The sequence below is a fragment of the Onychostruthus taczanowskii genome, unplaced genomic scaffold, assembly GCF_017590055.1.
Source record: "Onychostruthus taczanowskii isolate IOZ18803 unplaced genomic scaffold, ASM1759005v1 scaffold150, whole genome shotgun sequence".
Lineage (NCBI taxonomy): Eukaryota > Metazoa > Chordata > Aves > Passeriformes > Passeridae > Onychostruthus > Onychostruthus taczanowskii.
In genome coordinates this window covers 718,570-737,286 of record NW_024498686.1, presented here as the reverse complement: position 1 = coordinate 737,286, position 18,717 = coordinate 718,570, and the positions used below count along the sequence as shown (strand labels likewise).

Here is an 18,717-nt window from a genome sequence, read left to right as displayed (position 1 = left end):
AAACCCTTTCAAGCCTTCTAACAGACGTCAAATGAGTTTCCTTTTGTGGATGGCTTACTATTAAAAATATTGTTGGACTTTAGATTTTAACTGATCACTTTGCTTTGAGTTAGGGGTCAATTGTGCTTGCAGTATTGCATTTACAGCGGAGATAAAGGTGTGCTCTAAGGAAAATAAGACTATTGTACAGTGCTTTTCGTATGTAACGGACACCGATGCATGTAACTGATCAGCGGCTGACTAACCTGACTCAGTTCCATGGCTTCATTCAGCGTCACTCTCAGAATTCCTGTGGTCTGCTGAGCAAATAAAAAATATCCCAAATTTAAAACATGACCACCATGAAAGGTTTCCAAAAGATCAGACTTGTTAATGGGATTTTTGCTGTTCCTAGGCTCATATGTTATGTAATACAGCAAAAACCCGTTTCTTCTGAGAGTAGGGCATGTGTTGTGAGGAATCCTTAACACTGAGCAAATAAAATAAAAAGCCCTGTATTTAAAAATACCCAACCAAACAAAAGACAAAAATAAACTGAAAGAAAAACCTCTTTACAATATGGACAAGAAAATGATATAGTGATGAAAAAAAGGACGTTAGTGAGGACATTATTAGGGTTGGCTTTCTAGTGCTAAGTTAATTTGAGAAGCATGGTTAAATACTAGATATCCATGGCATTTTTTGATTGGTGAACTCTTAAAAATACAATTTTAGAATTATTCAGTATTTGGGGTTGAGTTAGACAATGAGTGTCACCTGCAAGGAAAGGAAATAGGAGAACTGCATGAAAACAGTCTGTTCTTTCCTTATTTTGAAGGGGGTTGAACTGGTAATATGCATGTTTCTTTGATGGTTTTTAAGCAAGACTTTTATGCTTTGAGTCCAACCAGCATTTTTTATTAACTTGGAGTGCAGGGAAGTTAACTTAAAAACAGTATATTTGCAACAGAAAAATATGGAGGACTGCAGGTGATTGACTGAGAGAATTAAAGTTCTAAATTATCTTTTTAGAGCTTAGAAACAGAAAGTTTTGTCTTCAAATGAATATATATATGTCTTTATACAGAAATCCAAATCTTAGGAATGGAAAGGACTGGAACTTTTCAGTCACAAAATTATGGTGCAAACTTTTGATCTGTACTCTGAAAGCCACAGCATAAGTGGTCCTCCTCTGCCCTGTTCAGGTATTTAGGCAAAAATAGCTTCCTTTTTATGGGGCAGAAAATGTTACTGCTTAATCTGGGATAAGTGCTGCATAAAACTGGAGAATATTTATATAGAGGAGTCTAAAGGTGCATCAGTATCCTCTGTGTGAAAAGGTTTAGTTATCCTCTCACGGTGTCAGCTTCCAATATGTGCTAGTGGATTTTCAATTCATGTCATTCGCTGTATTTTTGGTTTGGTTTTACAGAGAAATGGTTAATGCATGGTTTGCTGAGAGAGTTCACACCATCCCAGTCTGCAAGGAGGGAACCAAGTCCCAGAGTGAAGCCTGTGCTTGTCACCAGCCTGCCTGTGCCGAGACCACCAACTCTGGGACGCCAGTGAGGAAAATCTCCGCTTCTGAATTTGACAGACCCTTAAGGCCTATTTTTGTCAAGGACTCTGTAGGAGCAGTGAGCTTCCTCTCTGGCTCTGACAAGAAGGAACAGATGCCTCTGCCATCTCCAAGGATTGAGACCAGTGCAGGGGATCAGTGCTCGAGACTATTAGAACTTGTGAAAGATATTTCTAGTCACTTAGATGTCACAGCGCTTTGCCACAAGATCTTCCTACACATCCATGAGCTGATCGCAGCCGATCGCTACTCCCTGTTCCTGGTGTGTGAGGACAGCTCCAACGAGAAGTTCCTCGTGAGCAGGCTGTTTGATGTGGCAGAAGGATCCACCCTGGAAGAAGCTTCCAACAACTGCATTCGCCTGGAGTGGAACAAGGGCATTGTGGGTCATGTGGCAGCCATAGGGCAGCCTCTCAACATCAAGAATGCCTATGAGGTAAGCCAAGGAAATTTATCTTCAGCAATTCTTGAAAAAGAAGAAACTGCCACATTATCACCTGCTGGAGTATTGACATTTTAGTGCCTGTATTTGGTGCTGTATTGACTTAGAGGTCAAGATGCAAACTTGACACTGGTTTTGGTTATAATACATGTATTATAGATACATGTGCACACAGACACATGAAGCTAGGACTAAAAAAATCAGAGTTCTATTGAGGTGATTATTCGGAGTTCAATGCTTGTTTCATTTTGTCACTTCAGTAATCTCTGACAAAAGCAAAACCACAAACCGCATTTACGAAACTGTGTTCCTCTGCGGGCACAGATCTTCGAGTTTACTTCCGTAATTTCTTCTTGATGATAAAAGGTAAATTAGGGGTGGTTAATCCATGAACATATTTATTGTAATGATGGTCTAAGCTCAAAAACAAGGTTTCTCCTAGGGTTTGGGTTTTTTGTTCTTTATAGCAGTGGTCTTAATATCTTGGCACTCATGTTCCACGCAAATGCTTTTCTGTTGTTAACACACTGATAGGAACAACTTTATATAATTATTGGCTGGTAATGGAACTTTTATTATCCTGGATAACGGTCAAATAAAATATTAAACTTTTCTTAATCTATAAAGCAAGGAAGGAAAAGAGCTGGTCTTTAGGCTAGTAGTCTAATAATTGCATTTTTTCTTGTATCAGGATCCAAGATTCAATGCAGAAGTTGACCAGATCACAGGGTACAAAACTCAGAGCATTCTCTGTATGCCAATAAAGAATCACAGGGAAGAGGTAAGTCGCAGTATTGCGATCACTTCACGTAATACCATTTCCAGTCATGCTGATGCTTTCAACTTTCATAAGCTGGAAGTCATCATCTTCCAACCATTTTTTTTTTTTTTTAGCAAGACTGCTTATGTTTGTTTAGACTGCAATTTTATCTTATCTAGTTGAGTAATGTAAGCCAAAGGGAACTGTCAGGAAGAGTTTAATCCCAAATGCAGCAGTAGAATATATGTATTTAACTCCAGAAATGCCGTTCCTGCTTCCTGTACTCAGTATCTGTCAGCATTAAAGTTCTCTGCACACTTACTGGTCTATCTCAAATTGTGATTAAGTTACTGTACTTCAGCTTAGCTTGTATCTATATTGCTTAATTCAGAGGGCACAAACGGCGTTTTATCATTTTCTAAAAACCTGATTATTTTTACACTCTCTTAACTCAACATGGTTCCTAATTTATTACTTATGAGCTAAGTGCCTGACATCAGGCATTGAAAAACACACGGTGTCAATGTGATTCAGAAAAGCCAGCCTCAAGTCATAACTTAAATCACTCCTAATTTGAAACAATATGAATCTACTCACTGAACTCTTGCCCATATTTCCTGTCCATGCTGCTTCTCATGGGAGCTCTTTCATCCTGTCTCACGCTATTGCAGTAGGGAGAATTCTTATTATGGGCTAACAACACCTTCTTGCCCTGAGTATTTGAAGACTGAATTCAGTAAAGTCCATGAAAGCCAGTGCATGGGGAAAAGAGGAGATGCACTCTTTCAGAGTAAGGAAAGTATGGTTGGGTTTTCTTTGATTCTGACTGTAGTGGCCTTTTGCCATATCACCAGTTCTAGAATACTCATAAAATGTAAGGCTCTCCACACAGTGTGTCAGAGCTTTGAAATGGAGATTTTTCTCTCCTGGAATTTATTTTTCACTGTGTTCAGAGTTTGCTTCCAGAAAGCTCAAGCTCTCAAAAAGAAATGTTGCCATGATTTGAAGACATCATACCTTCTTTTTTTTCTGCACTTCCATCTTTCACTCCTCTTCTAGAGTGTCATCTTGACTTCTGCTGCATTGAACCTTTTTTTTTAAATTAAATTAATTTATGAAACTCCTGCGTTAACTTGTTTATTGAATATTTTTCTAGCCAACCTAGATGATCAGCCAGTGTTTCCTTTCTTCACATACTGCAAATTTCAGCTTAAATTATTTTGTTCCATTCTTCCAAGGACAGCACTTGATCCTTTCCTACTCCCATTCCTGCTTAAAATCTTCTCCTTTCTACCTGGCTGCAGTCACTGCTGGCCCTGGGCCAGGAGATGAACAAAGCAGATGCCATGTGAAGGACTGTCAGGGATCAGTGGTCCATGATGCAAGGCTTCCTATTTCACACAATACATGCCATTTTCTTTTTGCTAAATGGAAAAAGATGGTATGCCCCACAGAACTGGGTACAGAAATGAGCTACAAAGCCTTGCTGACTGGGGAGTGTGGAAGTGCTCACTTCTCACCAGATGCTGGTGGTGGGGGGGGAAGGAATGATGGACTGTTTGTCCAGTCCACCATGGCTTAAGGGCTGAATAAACCTGCAATGGGCCGTGTCTTCGGCCAGCTTCCTCCTCCTGAGTGCATCAGCAAGCGGAAATGAAGCGGGAATTTGTTTATTTTGACAAGTTCAGCCAACCTGAAGTTTGAGGAGTCTTATACTCACAAGCAATAACCTGAAGGTGTTAAACTGTAATATTTCTTACAGGAAAGGATGGCAGTTACTAATTTTTTTTTCCGAGTTTTACAGTCTCTTCCAGAAGGTTTTTCTCATTCTCGCTGTAAGAAATGACTGACCTGTTTTTGGAGAGACACTGGAGTCAGTGAATCAGTCCTTAATTTTCCATTTGCATTCTGCTGCTTTTTCTGTTTAAAAATCCCCCAAACAACAAAACCAGAATATGGGTTCCTCCCTGTTAAAACAATAAATAGATAAAATTTTAAAACCCCCAAAGCCCCTCTAGAAATATTGAGGCTTTTGAATGCTGCCTTAGCCCAGGATGTCAGCAATCACAGTTAAAAGATGATTCTGGAAGACATCCAAAAATAAATACTGAGAAAGAGGAGCAACTGGGGCTTTCTGTTTGTTTGTTTAGTATTTTTTTTAAACAAAAGAGTCAGTAATTGAGAGGAGGAAAATCTCATGCTGATTACTAAATCCTCTGGGCCTGCTAAAGTACGGAGATTTTTCCAGTAGATGTTTTTCACATTTGCCTATATTTCCACGAGGCATGTGAGAAACTGAAGTCTCATTTAAAAATAACAGCTAGTAAGAAATTCCATAAATGAAAACAATTTGATTCACAGAAGAGCTCATGGAAAGGACCCAAGAATTAGTAAGAACGAGATACATTGCAGTGCATTAAGAGGACTTTACCTTTGATACGGTTTTGTAGACACTTGTAAACAGTCATTTTGACAGGATTGAACAGGCAATAGAAATCCTTACTCCACTCCTCAACTTAAACCAACTTGTGCAGCTCTCCAGCGGGTTTGGGATACCTGGGAAATGGATGGTGTCTGCAGCACAGAGCCACCACAGCTACCATACAACATCTCCAGGAGTGACACAATTTTCTATTAGTACTGCTTTTCTTTTTTTTTTTAATTTGAGCTGGGCATAGTAATTTTCATAAAAGGAAATCTCAGTTTAATTTCTACTAAAATCAGTAGGATTTTCTCATATGGAGCTTTTAGGAGAATTAACTGAAACATCTCTCCCAAGCTGTGAGCGCGCAAGATTGAATTTCCTAATAATTGGCTAGGGAAATGTTGGGGTTTTTTTCTGGCAATATTTACTCATAGTAGTAGTTGTTCGATTTGTTGTTCACTGGACCCTATCTCCTGTCACTGGGAAGCTCTTCCCAACAAATCAGGGGTGCTACTACTTAAAACAGCCTTTGAAAATCCCCTGTTGAATTTTATGGTGTAAAGTGGGACTGGGAATGTCACCTTTAGCCAGCTAAGTTATTTTCTCACCCAGTGAACCCTTCAGATATCACATCCCAATCATCGTAGGATAGAGCAGGCCTAGCCAAGCTGATTTTAAAGAAACTCAGTTCCAGCAGCAGTCTTGCTGCAGGATTATGGAGATCAGTAATTTGCTTCTTCAATAGATTTTCAGTTTATGCTGAGACATAGATTATAGTAGCTAGACTGCTGCAAAGTGTGGAGGCTGCTGCTGACATGAACAATAGAAAGGGATGTGAAATTTTTGTTGATAAAAAATGAAACTCTGTAAATACAATTCTGTCACTGCAAGATAATTTTGTAAGCTTGAATCCAACCTCTACAAGATCAGGACAGCAAAGTAAAGTCAACACTACTTTGTCTTCTGTAGTGGGTATGTTCTCCTATCAAAAGTGTCAGGTTTCCTATTTCTGTTACTGTTCTTTGGCTTTAATGTAATTTTCCTTCACGTGCCAGCAAAGTAAATAAAAGCTATATCTCCTTAAGAAGCAATATTTATTACATCAGAAGTCAGCTTAAGTAAGAACCTACTGAAAAAGGCACCAGCTGTCTTTAGAGCTGGAACAGCTTTCACAGAGTTAAGCCTGTAATTTTAATGTGCAAAAAAGGCAAAAAATTGCAGCCTGAAACTATCCATATAAAATCCAGAGCACAGTCTTCAGCATTGAAATCATCAGTTGTCACCTACTGGGCACTCAAGGTAGCCTGCTTCTTTTAGAGGCAGGACTCAGCTATTGCAAGAAAACACTAAAAATTAAGTTATCTGATAATTAGAAGAAATCTCTCCTTGTAATGTGGATCAGGATTTATTAAATTGGAAAAGTAGCACAGCTACAAAAGAAAGGTTAGAGAACAAGTAGAGCACTGGAGGATCACCTCTGTTAGCAGCAAGAATACAATCAGGAAAGCTGTGTTCAGATGTAGCAAAACACATGCAGGTATTGAATCAGCAGTTGATGGAAGGTTTGTTCTTCTTTAGGACTGAAAGTAAGGGAACAATTCCGTCATCAGAATTGCTTTTTGTCTTTGTGGTTTATGTCTGTATTATGTGATCTGAATGGAAAAGAGCAAAGTACTTGGTTTCTGATCCAAGGGGAATTTCCTTCTGCTCACCCCCTATCCTCTTTCAATAGAGCAAACTTGGAAGAACAGTTGGGAAGTGCAGGACTCCTCTAGACAGACTGTGTTCCATAACCTGACCTGCCTAGTCCAAAATGGAGGCAAAGCTCAAGAAAAGGAGCTTGTAGCACTCCACAGTACACTGCTTACTTCAGTGATTAGGCCATAATCTCACAGGTGCCAAAGCATAAGCAGATCCTAATGACTTCAGTCTTTCCCTTAGCCTTGGTTTTCTTCAGGCCAGAATAATATCTTAAGCTTTTTTAGTTCCCAGTCTAGCTGAGCCTAGAGCACTTGATCACCTGTGATTCAGTTTTTCTGCCGGTGCAGTCGTAACTCTCAGCTGGAGATCAGATTTGGCCTATTATTTGTGATTTGTTTAGAATAAGTTTTAAGAATGAGGATTTGGGTTTCATACTGTGCTTAGTATTCTCTAAAATGCAGGCATATGTTCTCCATGGCCGCAAATGCTACCACATGATTGACTTTTGTCCTAATTACATAATTACTTTAGTAACAGAAGCAGATCCTCTCGAATTTCCCACATCTTCTCCTAATTACCTGGTTGCAGGCAAGACTCCAATGGCTAAAAAAATGCCCCTCTGAAGTTTTTCTCATTACTGTCTCTGCACCATATTCTATGGAATTCTGAAAAGTGCGCTGAAATTTTAACTGACATAAATGAAGCCAGAATTTGGGCCAGTTTAATTTTTAAAATTGTTCATTTTGTATGAAAAAGACATGGGCACAAAACAGTTGTCTGGAAGCTTAGAATGCCACTGAAACAGCAACTAAAAAGAGAAAGGTTTGCATATGCATAAAATTTTCATTGTAATCAAGTCAACATGAATTTTTAGTGGGTTTATTCTTCTCATTACATCCTCTCCCTTCAGTTAAAATCCTTTATTGAAAGACCTTGTCAAAGATCTAAAACTGGCTCTTGGAACACCTGCCTTTGTTAATGTACCTGAAACCTGGAATGCTGATGAAAGGAGCATAAATAGCCCTTTTTTTTTTTTCTGTATTAATATGGTCCTTTTACTGGTTTCTTGTAGCTTTTTTTTTTTTAGAACTGCAGACTTTCCTTTCATGGAGGAGATGTATTTAAACAACCAACATGAAAGTACTCACCTTTTGGGTGAAAAGCCTCTGGCCTTGTTAAAGTTGTCTTTGCTCATGCTGGATCAAAACTGGAAAAAAAAATAAAATCAGCACCAAGGAGAGACAGTGGTATGAGAAGAGATCTAAGCATTAACCTCTGCACATGTAGGTGAACATGAAAGCATAATAACTTGGATTCAAAGTCTGCCAGAGGAGCATACAGGCTGGTGGTACACTGTTATTACGGAAAGGAAGTCCACTGGATGAGAAATATTCCTCACTGAAGTAAGAGGTTGACTGTGGGAAAAATGGGGTTGTATGGAATGGAGCTGACAGTTGAGCTTTATTTCAGACAGACATTTTTGAGCCCACAGTTGGCAGTGATTCGAGGTAAAGAACAATGGCCTTACTTACAGCATCAGTATTTTGGGAATGCTGGGCTGAGAGATAGTAGATTGTCTTCTTTTCCATTACAAAAATAAAACCACATGTCTTCCATCAGTTTAGCAGTTACAACTTTACAGTGTTGTAAAGGTGCATGGTTAAATACAACTTTTTAAACATGCTCACTACACAGTTTTCCTCTGATAGTGTTTGTCCTAAAAAATCAAGATGATAAAAAAACCCCCGATCATTAACATTTTGCATTGGTTTTACACTAATTACACTTCAAACAAAGGAAGTTCTTTGCAGCTTTTTCTATCAGTTGTTGTACTCATGCTAAAAAATCTGAAAATATCTAAAAGCTTTGCATTATACTTGGTCATATTAATAATACTTGGTCTCAAAAGGAGTGGAAACACAGAATTATATTAGAGAAAGGCTAAGGTCTTCAAATACTAGAAAAGTTTCTGCATGAAAGAGAAACATTTATATTCTAACAACTTGATTTAACAGTGAACCAAGTGGATACCTGTAATGATAATTTCTTATCTTATATTAATATGCCTAGAAATGGAATCCAGTGACATATCCCTAAAAATTAGCTGATTTCTCCATTTTGAATACACTAGGTTGTTGGTGTGGCTCAAGCAATCAACAAGAAATCTGGAATTGGTGGCACTTTCACTGAACAAGATGAAAAGGTATAAAAGCTGTCTCTTCTGTTTTTTATAGGGGAAGGGGGATGGATATATTTTTAATTTTCCGGCTGCTCAGAAACATTCCTAGGAATACTGCACATTTTTTTCCTTATGAGGCCATGAAAAACGTGGAGGTGAAGTAATTTAATTTCTGGATCATCATGTCACATATCTCTGAAAAACAGGCTTACTCTACTGGAGTGCATTGTAAAACACTTGCATAAATTTCAGTGGACATAATTTTTAGTTACTTGGTTTTAACTCTCCTGGGAAGCCCAACAAACACAATTTGAATAATGAAATTTGTGGAGTCATTCTCTTTTAAATACCGTGTCACTTCTCAGTATAGGATTTTCAGGAAAGGAAAAGGCTTCAGATAAATTATGAATATATGAGAGAATCGGGAGAGCAGACAACATAATGGATTCCTAATTCTTCCAGTGCAGTTACTTTCCAAAAATTTCCAGACTTCATATTCAGACTGGTGGGGAAAAACCCAGGCTGTGCTCAGGCTGAAGAAGTTCTCTTAACAATCAGCAATAAAAGAATCAGAATTCATCCTTTCTCTTTGAAAACTTTCCCTTTAAAATAAAACGCACACTGAGTATTTGTAGGATATCAGAATTAATCCCATCCTGAATGAGGAAAAAACTGAGGTTTTGCCATGTTAGCTGTGGGTTTGCTATGTTAGCAAATCTTTATTTTCAGTTCCCAAGAGACTCAATTCCCTCAGAGAGGCTGGTTGTTTGTGGTCAGTTTTTCTAGCTGAAATATGCATCGCTGCATAATTATTTTTTCCTTGAAGCTGCTTTTCCAATGAACCCTACTTATACCAAGATAATGATCTTCGGATTTTAGCTAAATAAAAGGAGAAGAGATTCTTGAGGAAATAAGAAATTAGGAGTAGCTGAAAAAAACCCAGATCCTGAATGTGTCGTTGCCAAAACCAACAAAAATATGAATTAATACTTCAGGGTGAAAACAAAACGCTGCAGTAGCTTATCTTTGAATAAAATTCAGATGCTGTGGGACATAATCTCAGTGAGATGTCGATGTTCATTTGTCTCCAGGATTTTGCAGCATATTTGGCATTTTGTGGAATTGTTCTTCACAACGCTCAGTTGTACGAGACGTCTCTGCTCGAGAACAGGCGCAATCAGGTATGGCCAAAAGGTTTGTCCCAGGGATATAGAAATCAGGAGGGCTTGCATGTAATCAGCACCTCTTCTTCCTGTTTCTGATGTGATAGTTATTCCTTGGCTGCTTTTAATCCCTGTGACTGAATGCTGTGTGGCTCTGATAAAGCTCTCATGAGTGGCACTGGGAAGAGGCTGGGCGCATTGCGGCCTGGGTTGTGAGAAATGGCCTGTCTAGGGAAAGCAGGTAGAGCCATATGTCAGAAAATTCATTCAATGTTAATGTACTTGATATTGCCTGCAATTATCCTGTGGCTCACCATATGTATTAAACAACCAGAGGTGTCAGACTGCAGAAATTACAGGCAGGAATATCCCTGTAGAATAGCAGAGGGCATACAGACTGTTCCTTTAGGCTGTTACTAGTATAACAGTCACTAAGCATATTTTCAGTAATGATCAAATGGAAAACTGAATTTCCTTCTGATTGCTATAGCTCTGCTTTGCTGCCGACTTGGTTTTGATGGGTTGTTGGTGCCATGGCCTTTATGGGGGAATATGCTTTCCCTATATAATGAGATAATGTTTCAGAGAAAAGACTAGACAGCAGTTCTTTTAAAATTTTCCTGGTAGGTCTGAATTTCCAACTGACTATCAGTGTTTATAAATTGGTACAAATTTCGATGGTTTATTAAATGCCTTCGTGTTTCTTGTGAGGAAAAAAAATATGAGCAGCTAAGTCTTTCAACAGCAGTTTTGAAATACAGCAAACTGTATTGGTTTTTTCACCAAATGAGTTAATTAGGGTCTGTAGAATTACAACCAAGAACAACTGTGTTCAAAAGTCTTAGAAAATGTAAATATCACTGGTTTGAAAATGCACACATGAGCCATAGGAAAACAGGTTTCCTAAGGACAGTAACTGTGTTTTCTGGATTTAATTTTGAAATGGTTTCATTTGACCTATTAATGCCTAAATCTATTCTGCTTCTCTGACTGAATGAAAACATCAGCTTATTGTGTTATTTAATTCTTCCATAAAAACTGGCTAATACTGACTGTTACCTTGCAATCTGTGAAAGCCAAAACTTACTTCTGGTCACAGACATAAACATTGGCTTCCCTGATTCAAGGGAGAGGAGAAGACTCAAAGACATAAGTAACAAAAATTATTGCATAAATCACAATTAGTCAAACCCTCACAAATGACCTTTTCTTCAGGTGCTGCTTGACCTTGCCAGCCTGATTTTTGAAGAGCAGCAGTCTTTGGAGGTGATCCTGAAGAAGATAGCAGCCACTATAATATCCTTCATGCAGGTGCAGAGGTGTACCATCTTCATAGTGGATGAAGATTGTCCAGTGAGTATGTTAATTCTGTCTGAAGGCAGAAGTGTTTATTCCCTGGGAGTGGGGTTGGCTTCCCTCCATTCTCATATGTTCCGTTGTCATTTCATTTTCTATCTTCTTTCATGGCATTGGCTCAGGTTGGGTGTTGACATGAGAGGTTCTGGCCTTTGTGTAATTATAGAATTTCTGTTCTGACATAGAAATTTGGCACAGCTTTATTTCTTCTCTGGGTCATGAGTAGATCAAGACACTTCAATGATACTAAAAGTTGTATCAAAAGATACTCTTATGGTAGGATCCAGTGTGCTTGATGACAGATGTGGAATGAAGCTAAATTTTACACTTGTCTGTAGCACAGAATGGGCCTTGATAACTGCAACAAGGTTTTAATGAGTAATACTGTTCTAAATAATGACAACCTTATACACCTGTGTATTCAAGCATCCTCTTGATATTCCAGGATACATTTTCTAGTGTCTTTCACATGGAATCTGAGGAATTAGAGGATTCAGCTGAAAATCTGAAGAGGTAAACCAATTAATTCTGACTTTCGTTCATCCTAGGAGAATTCTGAAGTAACTTATGCTTTTAATATTCTTTTCATAATAACAGACTTATTTCTGCTGGATCCCATGTATTACTCCTATTTTGATAGAGCAGCTTTTCTCCTGAAGTGGGCATAGACCAACTCTCTTGCCTTAAAAAGGTCCCACTGAGCGGAGCAGGAGTAGGGATTGATTGATTCACTTTGCCAGTCTAAGAACATATTTGTATTTCAAGGCTAAGCTATGGAAATGCACAGAGGAGCTGCTCTAAAACTGATTTCAAAGACATCTATGTGGATGATTGTTATAAAGGAGACGTATGCAAATTAGTAGATAATAACCAAAATAATGCTTTTAATCAATTATTTTAATCGCTATCCTCAACTCAGAGATAAGGAATATGACTCAAAGAATGTGTCTGACTAAATCAAGACTGGAGTCCTAAAGCTCCATCTCTCACTTATCTTTGGGAAACCACTAAGGAGTTGAACTGGGAGGAAAAAAAAAAAAAAGAGATAAAGAGCTGAATTAAAATACCCAGATAAAATAGTTCCCAAAGTTAGCCTGAACCTCTCTATTGAAGTTTGAAAATTACTGTCTCTGTCATCAAAAACAGTTGTTTCAAATACTGTCAGAAAGAGACACAGTTGTATATAAAATACTCTACTGCAGATATTTTATGCAGGGAGAAAACAGACTTTGAGCCCCTTTGATGTTGTTTTGCAGTAAATATTTATCATATTAAGTTTAACTCCCCATATTAGAGAATGATGTCCAAAGTGTGTGACTTGAGCAACTAAAAGCTGTTGAGTTGTATTACAGTTTGGCAGTGTTCAACCAGAAAGTACAGAGGTATAACAGCCTGGTAAGATCACAGGTGAAAAAGAAAATTCCTCTTTAGTCCTTTTCTTCTCTATAAGAAGGGAGCCTTCCTCCTCACTATCCCTTTTATGGTGACTAGTTAATGGAATTAAAATGTTATTTACTGCTTGCATGGGCTGCCAGGAACTTATTTCTCATACCTGATAGGGAAGAGGAATCTTGGAGGTTTAGTTGCCTATCAGACTCTTATTCATGAGATAGCAACAGTAAATGCCTAGGACTGCACTGTGAGTCAACCATTGCAGTTACAACTTCTGCTATGCTTGAAGGGCACAATTTCAGGCAAGAACAGAAATATAAAGGCATGAATTAGATGGGAAGTATCACTTTATATTAATATAACATTTCAGGCTTGTTATGCAATCAAGGACACTGAATCAAGCCCCAAATCAGACTGCTTTTCAGAATTGTGGGGCATTGCCTTGTATGTGTGAAATAACAAAAGAATAATTCCTCTTCTCCAGCCCTGGAACATCCTCACACCAGGAGGGTAATGAAAGTCAAGTCTAATGTTGGAGGGACACGCTACAGGAGCTTGATGGAAATAGGTTTATAAGTGGGATATATGTCCTCCTCCAAGGAAGGCAAAGGGTCTAAGAGAATTAAAATACCTTAAATAAATTGTGGCTAAAAAAGTGAAGATTATTGATTCTGTAAAGATACTTTATGTCCCGATTTGGAATAGACTGTTCTATTTCAGTAACAAAACCTCCATGTGACTGATTGTCTCTTTACTTTTAGAACTTGAAATTAACTTAGCAGCAGAAAATTCACAAGTGATACCTACTGCACTCTCTTGAACTAATATGTGAATTTCATCCAGTATTGGTTTTTCAGGCATACCAGATTTGTGAATGCAGTTTGTTTTCAAATAGTTCTGTTTATTTCTGTATAAACCCAGCTGTTCATTCTTTATCCTTCATCTGTGTAAACTGTAGGGAATTGTTTATTTCTTCAGTTTGGTGTTCAGTGTTAATGTTGTTGAACATTAAAGAAATGGTGGAAAGCATGCACCAATACATGCTGCATTTTGTGATGACAGCTGGATTAGGGTACAGGATTTGAACTCAACTCCATTATAGATCTTTTGGTTGTATCTATATATCCTTCTCTCATGTGGGAAAGATATTCCTATTCCCTGCTTGGCATAAGGAAATTACTCACTTTTATGCAAAGCACATAATAATAATACTGTTGTATCCTTCAGGGACTATGACACAAACAAAATCAATTACATGTATGCTCAGTATGTCAAGAATACAATGGAGCCACTCAACATCCCAGATGTCTGCAAAGACAGAAGATTTCCATGGACAGTAAGTAAAATAAGCTTAGGGCTGAAATTCAGAAATGGAAAATGTTTTTCTCTTTAACTTTTAAACCTTTTTTGCTTTCCCCTTATTTCTGTCAAGGTGGCCCCAGTTAAAATGGTGCAAACACACCACGAGTGTTGGGAGGCTCTCAGAAGTTCCTTCCCTTTTATCCTTTCCTTTCCCTTCTTGTTCTGGCACAGATTAATGTTGTAGATGAAAGTTCTTTGCTGCAGTGGAGATGGATCAAGTTCACTTTTCTTTGGGAGCTTTTGCCCAACACTTCCTTAAGTGTGAGCTGATGATGCAGTGAATGACCGAGCACAGGGATACTGGAGAGTGAGGAGGGAAGGTCACTTGGCAAGGCTCAGGTTCCAGTCAGGTTTCCTTCATGGTCATCATCAGCAAAAAGCAAACTTTTCATTATGTATTTTCCCGTATTTTCAATGCAGAAATTAGAAAGATGTCTGCTCTTACTATTATGGTTAAGCCTGTAAGCAAGGGGGTAGTGAGAGGAAGAGGAGCTACTATGGTCCAGCAGATGGCTTTTTACCAAAATTTGTTCTGAGATGCACAACAAAATGATCAGAAAAGACAGTGCTCAGTGTGATTGTTCCAGTAAGTGGAAAGAAGGGGCAGGCTCATGGCGGGGAGCTGGGTTGTCTCCCTTTCTTTTCCTGTGCAAGGTTTCTTGGATGTTCTGAAATGGGTTTCTATATGGATTGAGCAACACAGGAATTGAGTTCTCAGACTAACGCTGTGTTAACAGCAGGACTGGAAATACAGACAGAATCCAAAGGATATACTTTATAGATTAATAAAGAGGTGATGATTTTGAAGACATTTAAAAATAAATTAAGACCTTGAGAATCATGCAAACAACTGTTTGTTGGAAACGGGCTGTTCAGTAGGGTTAGAGTTATTTTGATTCTTTTCTTTTTTTCCTGGAATTCACCTTATGTATGTAAAAGAAACCCATAAAAAGAAAGCAATAGTACTTTTAGAAGCAATCTGGAAATGTTTTTCAGCAACACAGAGACAGCACTTGCACTACTGCAGGAGCAGGGCAGTAGGATAAATGTTTTGAAAGCTGATGCATTCTGACATGAGGGAAATCCCCGGTGTTGCCAGTGCCCTAGAAACCTTGGTTTGCCTCTTTTGTTGGAGGACATTTCAACAGCACACTTACTCACCTCACAAAAATCCTGCCAAGATACTCTCTATAGTCCTTGCACAGCAGCACAGCACAAAGAAACAATACAGAAAAAAACAGATAACCTTTTGATCAGAAATATTAGCATGTGCCTATTTCTGTTGGTGCCACACACACCAACAGAATTAGAGGTTAGACCAAATGTACTTCTCAACAACTGCCTCATTATTCCTGGGGCAGTCAGAGCAGAGCTGTGGCCTTTTTCTCCAGGTGTTTGAAATGGAGGCATTATCTCTGTTCTATCCTTCCACTCCCCAAATAAATTCATTTCCTTCTGTTAGAGCATGGGACATGCTGCAAGTCCTGGGAAGAGTGCAGATGCTGACCCAGCTGTAGTACTTTTCCTGTCCGCTGTTTGTGGGCAAATTCATTGATCACCTGGTTGCTTTTTGAAGGAAGATATAAGCCAAGAGTAGTTGTAGAGCCCAGCTCTACAGCTTTTTCACTTCAGCCACCTGAAAAACAGCCTTTAAAATTGTAACTGTATCTTTCTCTTTGTTTAACAGAATGACAATGCAGAAAATGTAAGTCGGAACATAAAGAGTTTGCTGTGTACACCAATAAAAAATGGGAAAAAGAATAAAGTGATAGGTAGGTATCTTAACAAAAATAATGCTGTACATTTCATAGATAAATTTATGTGCTCCACAGTAAAATCACAGCAACATGCAGTCTCAAGCCAGGAGAGAAGATCCTTAATTATCATGTTCTCGTCTAATAAGTCTACTAGAACCTTGAATATAAATTGCTCACCTAATAAGCTGCCAAAGAGTAGAGAATGTCAGCCTTTGTTCCTGGCATCAGTAAGCCCCACAAGCAAACAGAAAATAAAATATACTGATCCTTAGACAGGAGAATGGATCCAATTTCATCAGCTTTAAAAAATTTGGCAAGTAAATATTAAGAGTTCCAAGAATGACTTTTTAATGATATTAAAATATTTTTTTGAGAATGATAGCAAAATTGCATGGCCCAATTTATAGGGTAAATATGATGTCCCTTTTTTGAAGACAGATTTAGTTTTCTAACATCTGAGGCAGAAAGAGAAACCTCATCTTTATCTAATGGAGTTCTCTGAAATTTCTTTTGCTATTAGCCTCTTTCATGAGTTCTTTTATTACTTTATTTAAATATTGCAACAAACCCTAGAAGACCAAAATTAACTGTGGAGCTTTAATTAGGGATATTTCACCATGCTGCAAGCTATTGATAAAACAGTTGCATCTGCAGGGTTTTTTTTCCTATTGAGATTTCCTATTGAAGTTCAAACTGAAAGTTTCAATCAGGCCACCCATTTAGGTGGGCTTTTCAAATCTGAGTCATTCTTCCTGGGAAATGTTCTTTGAAGTATTTTATGGCTTCACAGCTGCCTCATGTTCAATTATTTAATAGGGTGAGGTCAAGAAATTGTCTTTGGGATAGTACCCAGAAGTTCCTTTACAATATTACATAGCATCTATGACTATTATTATAAGTCTGGTTTCTCTTTAAAATTATTTTTAAGATTAGGATACCCCAAACCAGAATTTGGGAAGTGGGATGGGGGTGAGAAAAACTGTCCACATGAAACCCGAGCAAATCTTACTAGCAAGAAAGATGAAAAGAACTTTATTCTCCTGACTTATGCATTTCTCAGGTATGTGGTAAAAGCTTTACAGAATCTTGCTGTGATTTTATAACTCTGTCCCAAGGAAAGGCTTTGGAGTTCCCTAATTTGTAATCAATGGACCTCTCAGAGCTTTGGGGAAGCTTTTGAAAGAGGTTAGAGTTTTAAGTAATACACAGTATATTTGTTGCAGTTCTCTAATTTTTTAAGAGACATTTACGTTCAAATACTGTGTCTTTTAAGAATTAATTTACTTTTGTGGCATATTCACTGTTGGGTCTTAATCTTGTGTTCATTACATCACAGTTGCTATGGAAATAATTATAATGTCATAAGCTGTACTAAACAGAAATCTGAAGGTCAGTTTCATGGGATTTTCCTGAAGAGTTTTGTAAGTCAGCTTCTTTTTTCCCAGGGAAAGTTAATCTTGTTCCTTATTTGAATGAATCCTTTTCTAATGGGATTATGTGATTCATTGATCCATTCCTTTCCATCTCATTCCATAAAGGTTCAGAATTCTCTTTGCCATATTCAGATACCCCCATCCCCTGCCATTACACTTATGGCTACGGCTAGAATGGTCTTGGTCTCTTTAGAGGAGACTCTGATGCAAAGTTCTCCAAACAGAATACAATTTGGAAACAGAACAATGTTGCATTGTCACTAGACATCAAAACTTGCGAGGCCAACATTCTTCTACAACCACAGTTTGTGTGTGTTGTATTTTTTTCCTTAGTTTTATTATCAGCTGTAATAGGGAAGATGCACATGTGGTAACTTGTTTCAGAATTTTTAATTTGCAGCTGGACTATCTTGGCACTTGTCCAGGAAAATGCAGCTTTTATGCTCATGGGAGTGAGAAAAAATTTGGACTCCGTTAAGACAGTCTTCATCACAAAAGACAACATATTCCTGTAATTCAGCTGCTTTAATTAGTATTCTAATCTTAGCAGATAAAACTAAGGGCAGGTGTATTTCTGAATTTCCCCCTGCTCACAGCGGTGTCAGGGACTTAAACTGCAGCAAGGTGTGGTAGGAGTTACCTGTCAGACTTCTTCAATGATATTGTATGCAGAAAGGCCTAAAATTCTTAACAGAAAATTAACAAATGTAAATATCAGCATGTTTGAACCTAAGCTGAATTCAGTCAGATGCTTCTCAAGGAGTTCAGCAGTGTTTGCAAGAGGCTGTAATTCAACAGCATCCTCAAAAAAATGGCCGGGTGTACTTCAGCTTTGAACCTCAACTTGGGTATTCCCTGTTTAGCTCATTTACTTGAAAAAAAATCCTAGTACTGGCTCAAATGAGGAAGTGAAAACTCTGTGTACCACTGTTCTGACTTTGATAAATGTTCTTTTGGCATGGTTGCAAAAATTTAATTAGCCTCCAAAGGACAAATTGTCTTTAGGGATTAAATCAATCTAGAATAGTATTAATAATAAAAGTTAGCATGAAAACGACCCTAGAATTTCACAGAACAATCAAGTCTCTAAAGCCCTACATTTTTGGTGTACAAATACTAATAAATATTTTGAATTTACAACATATATATAATATTTTAACGTTTATTTTATAATACATTGAAACTACTC

General features: G+C 38.0%; 1 protein-coding gene across 9 annotated transcripts in view; it reads left to right on the top strand.

The window, feature by feature from the left end:
• Positions 1 to 18,717, top strand: part of PDE5A (phosphodiesterase 5A) — a 105,698-nt gene that overhangs the window by 66,496 nt on the left and 20,485 nt on the right. For all 9 annotated transcript variants that reach the window (XM_041398942.1, XM_041398938.1, XM_041398936.1 and 6 more), the window contains 8 exons: positions 1,412 to 1,994; positions 2,692 to 2,781; positions 9,018 to 9,089; positions 10,157 to 10,246; positions 11,444 to 11,581; positions 12,030 to 12,097; positions 14,204 to 14,312; positions 16,026 to 16,110. In XM_041398942.1, coding sequence (XP_041254876.1) covers positions 1,416 to 1,994; positions 2,692 to 2,781; positions 9,018 to 9,089; positions 10,157 to 10,246; positions 11,444 to 11,581; positions 12,030 to 12,097; positions 14,204 to 14,312; positions 16,026 to 16,110 — 1,231 coding nt within the window. In that variant the 5' untranslated portion in view covers positions 1,412 to 1,415. The remainder of the gene's footprint in view (positions 1 to 1,411; positions 1,995 to 2,691; positions 2,782 to 9,017; positions 9,090 to 10,156; positions 10,247 to 11,443; positions 11,582 to 12,029; positions 12,098 to 14,203; positions 14,313 to 16,025; positions 16,111 to 18,717) is intronic.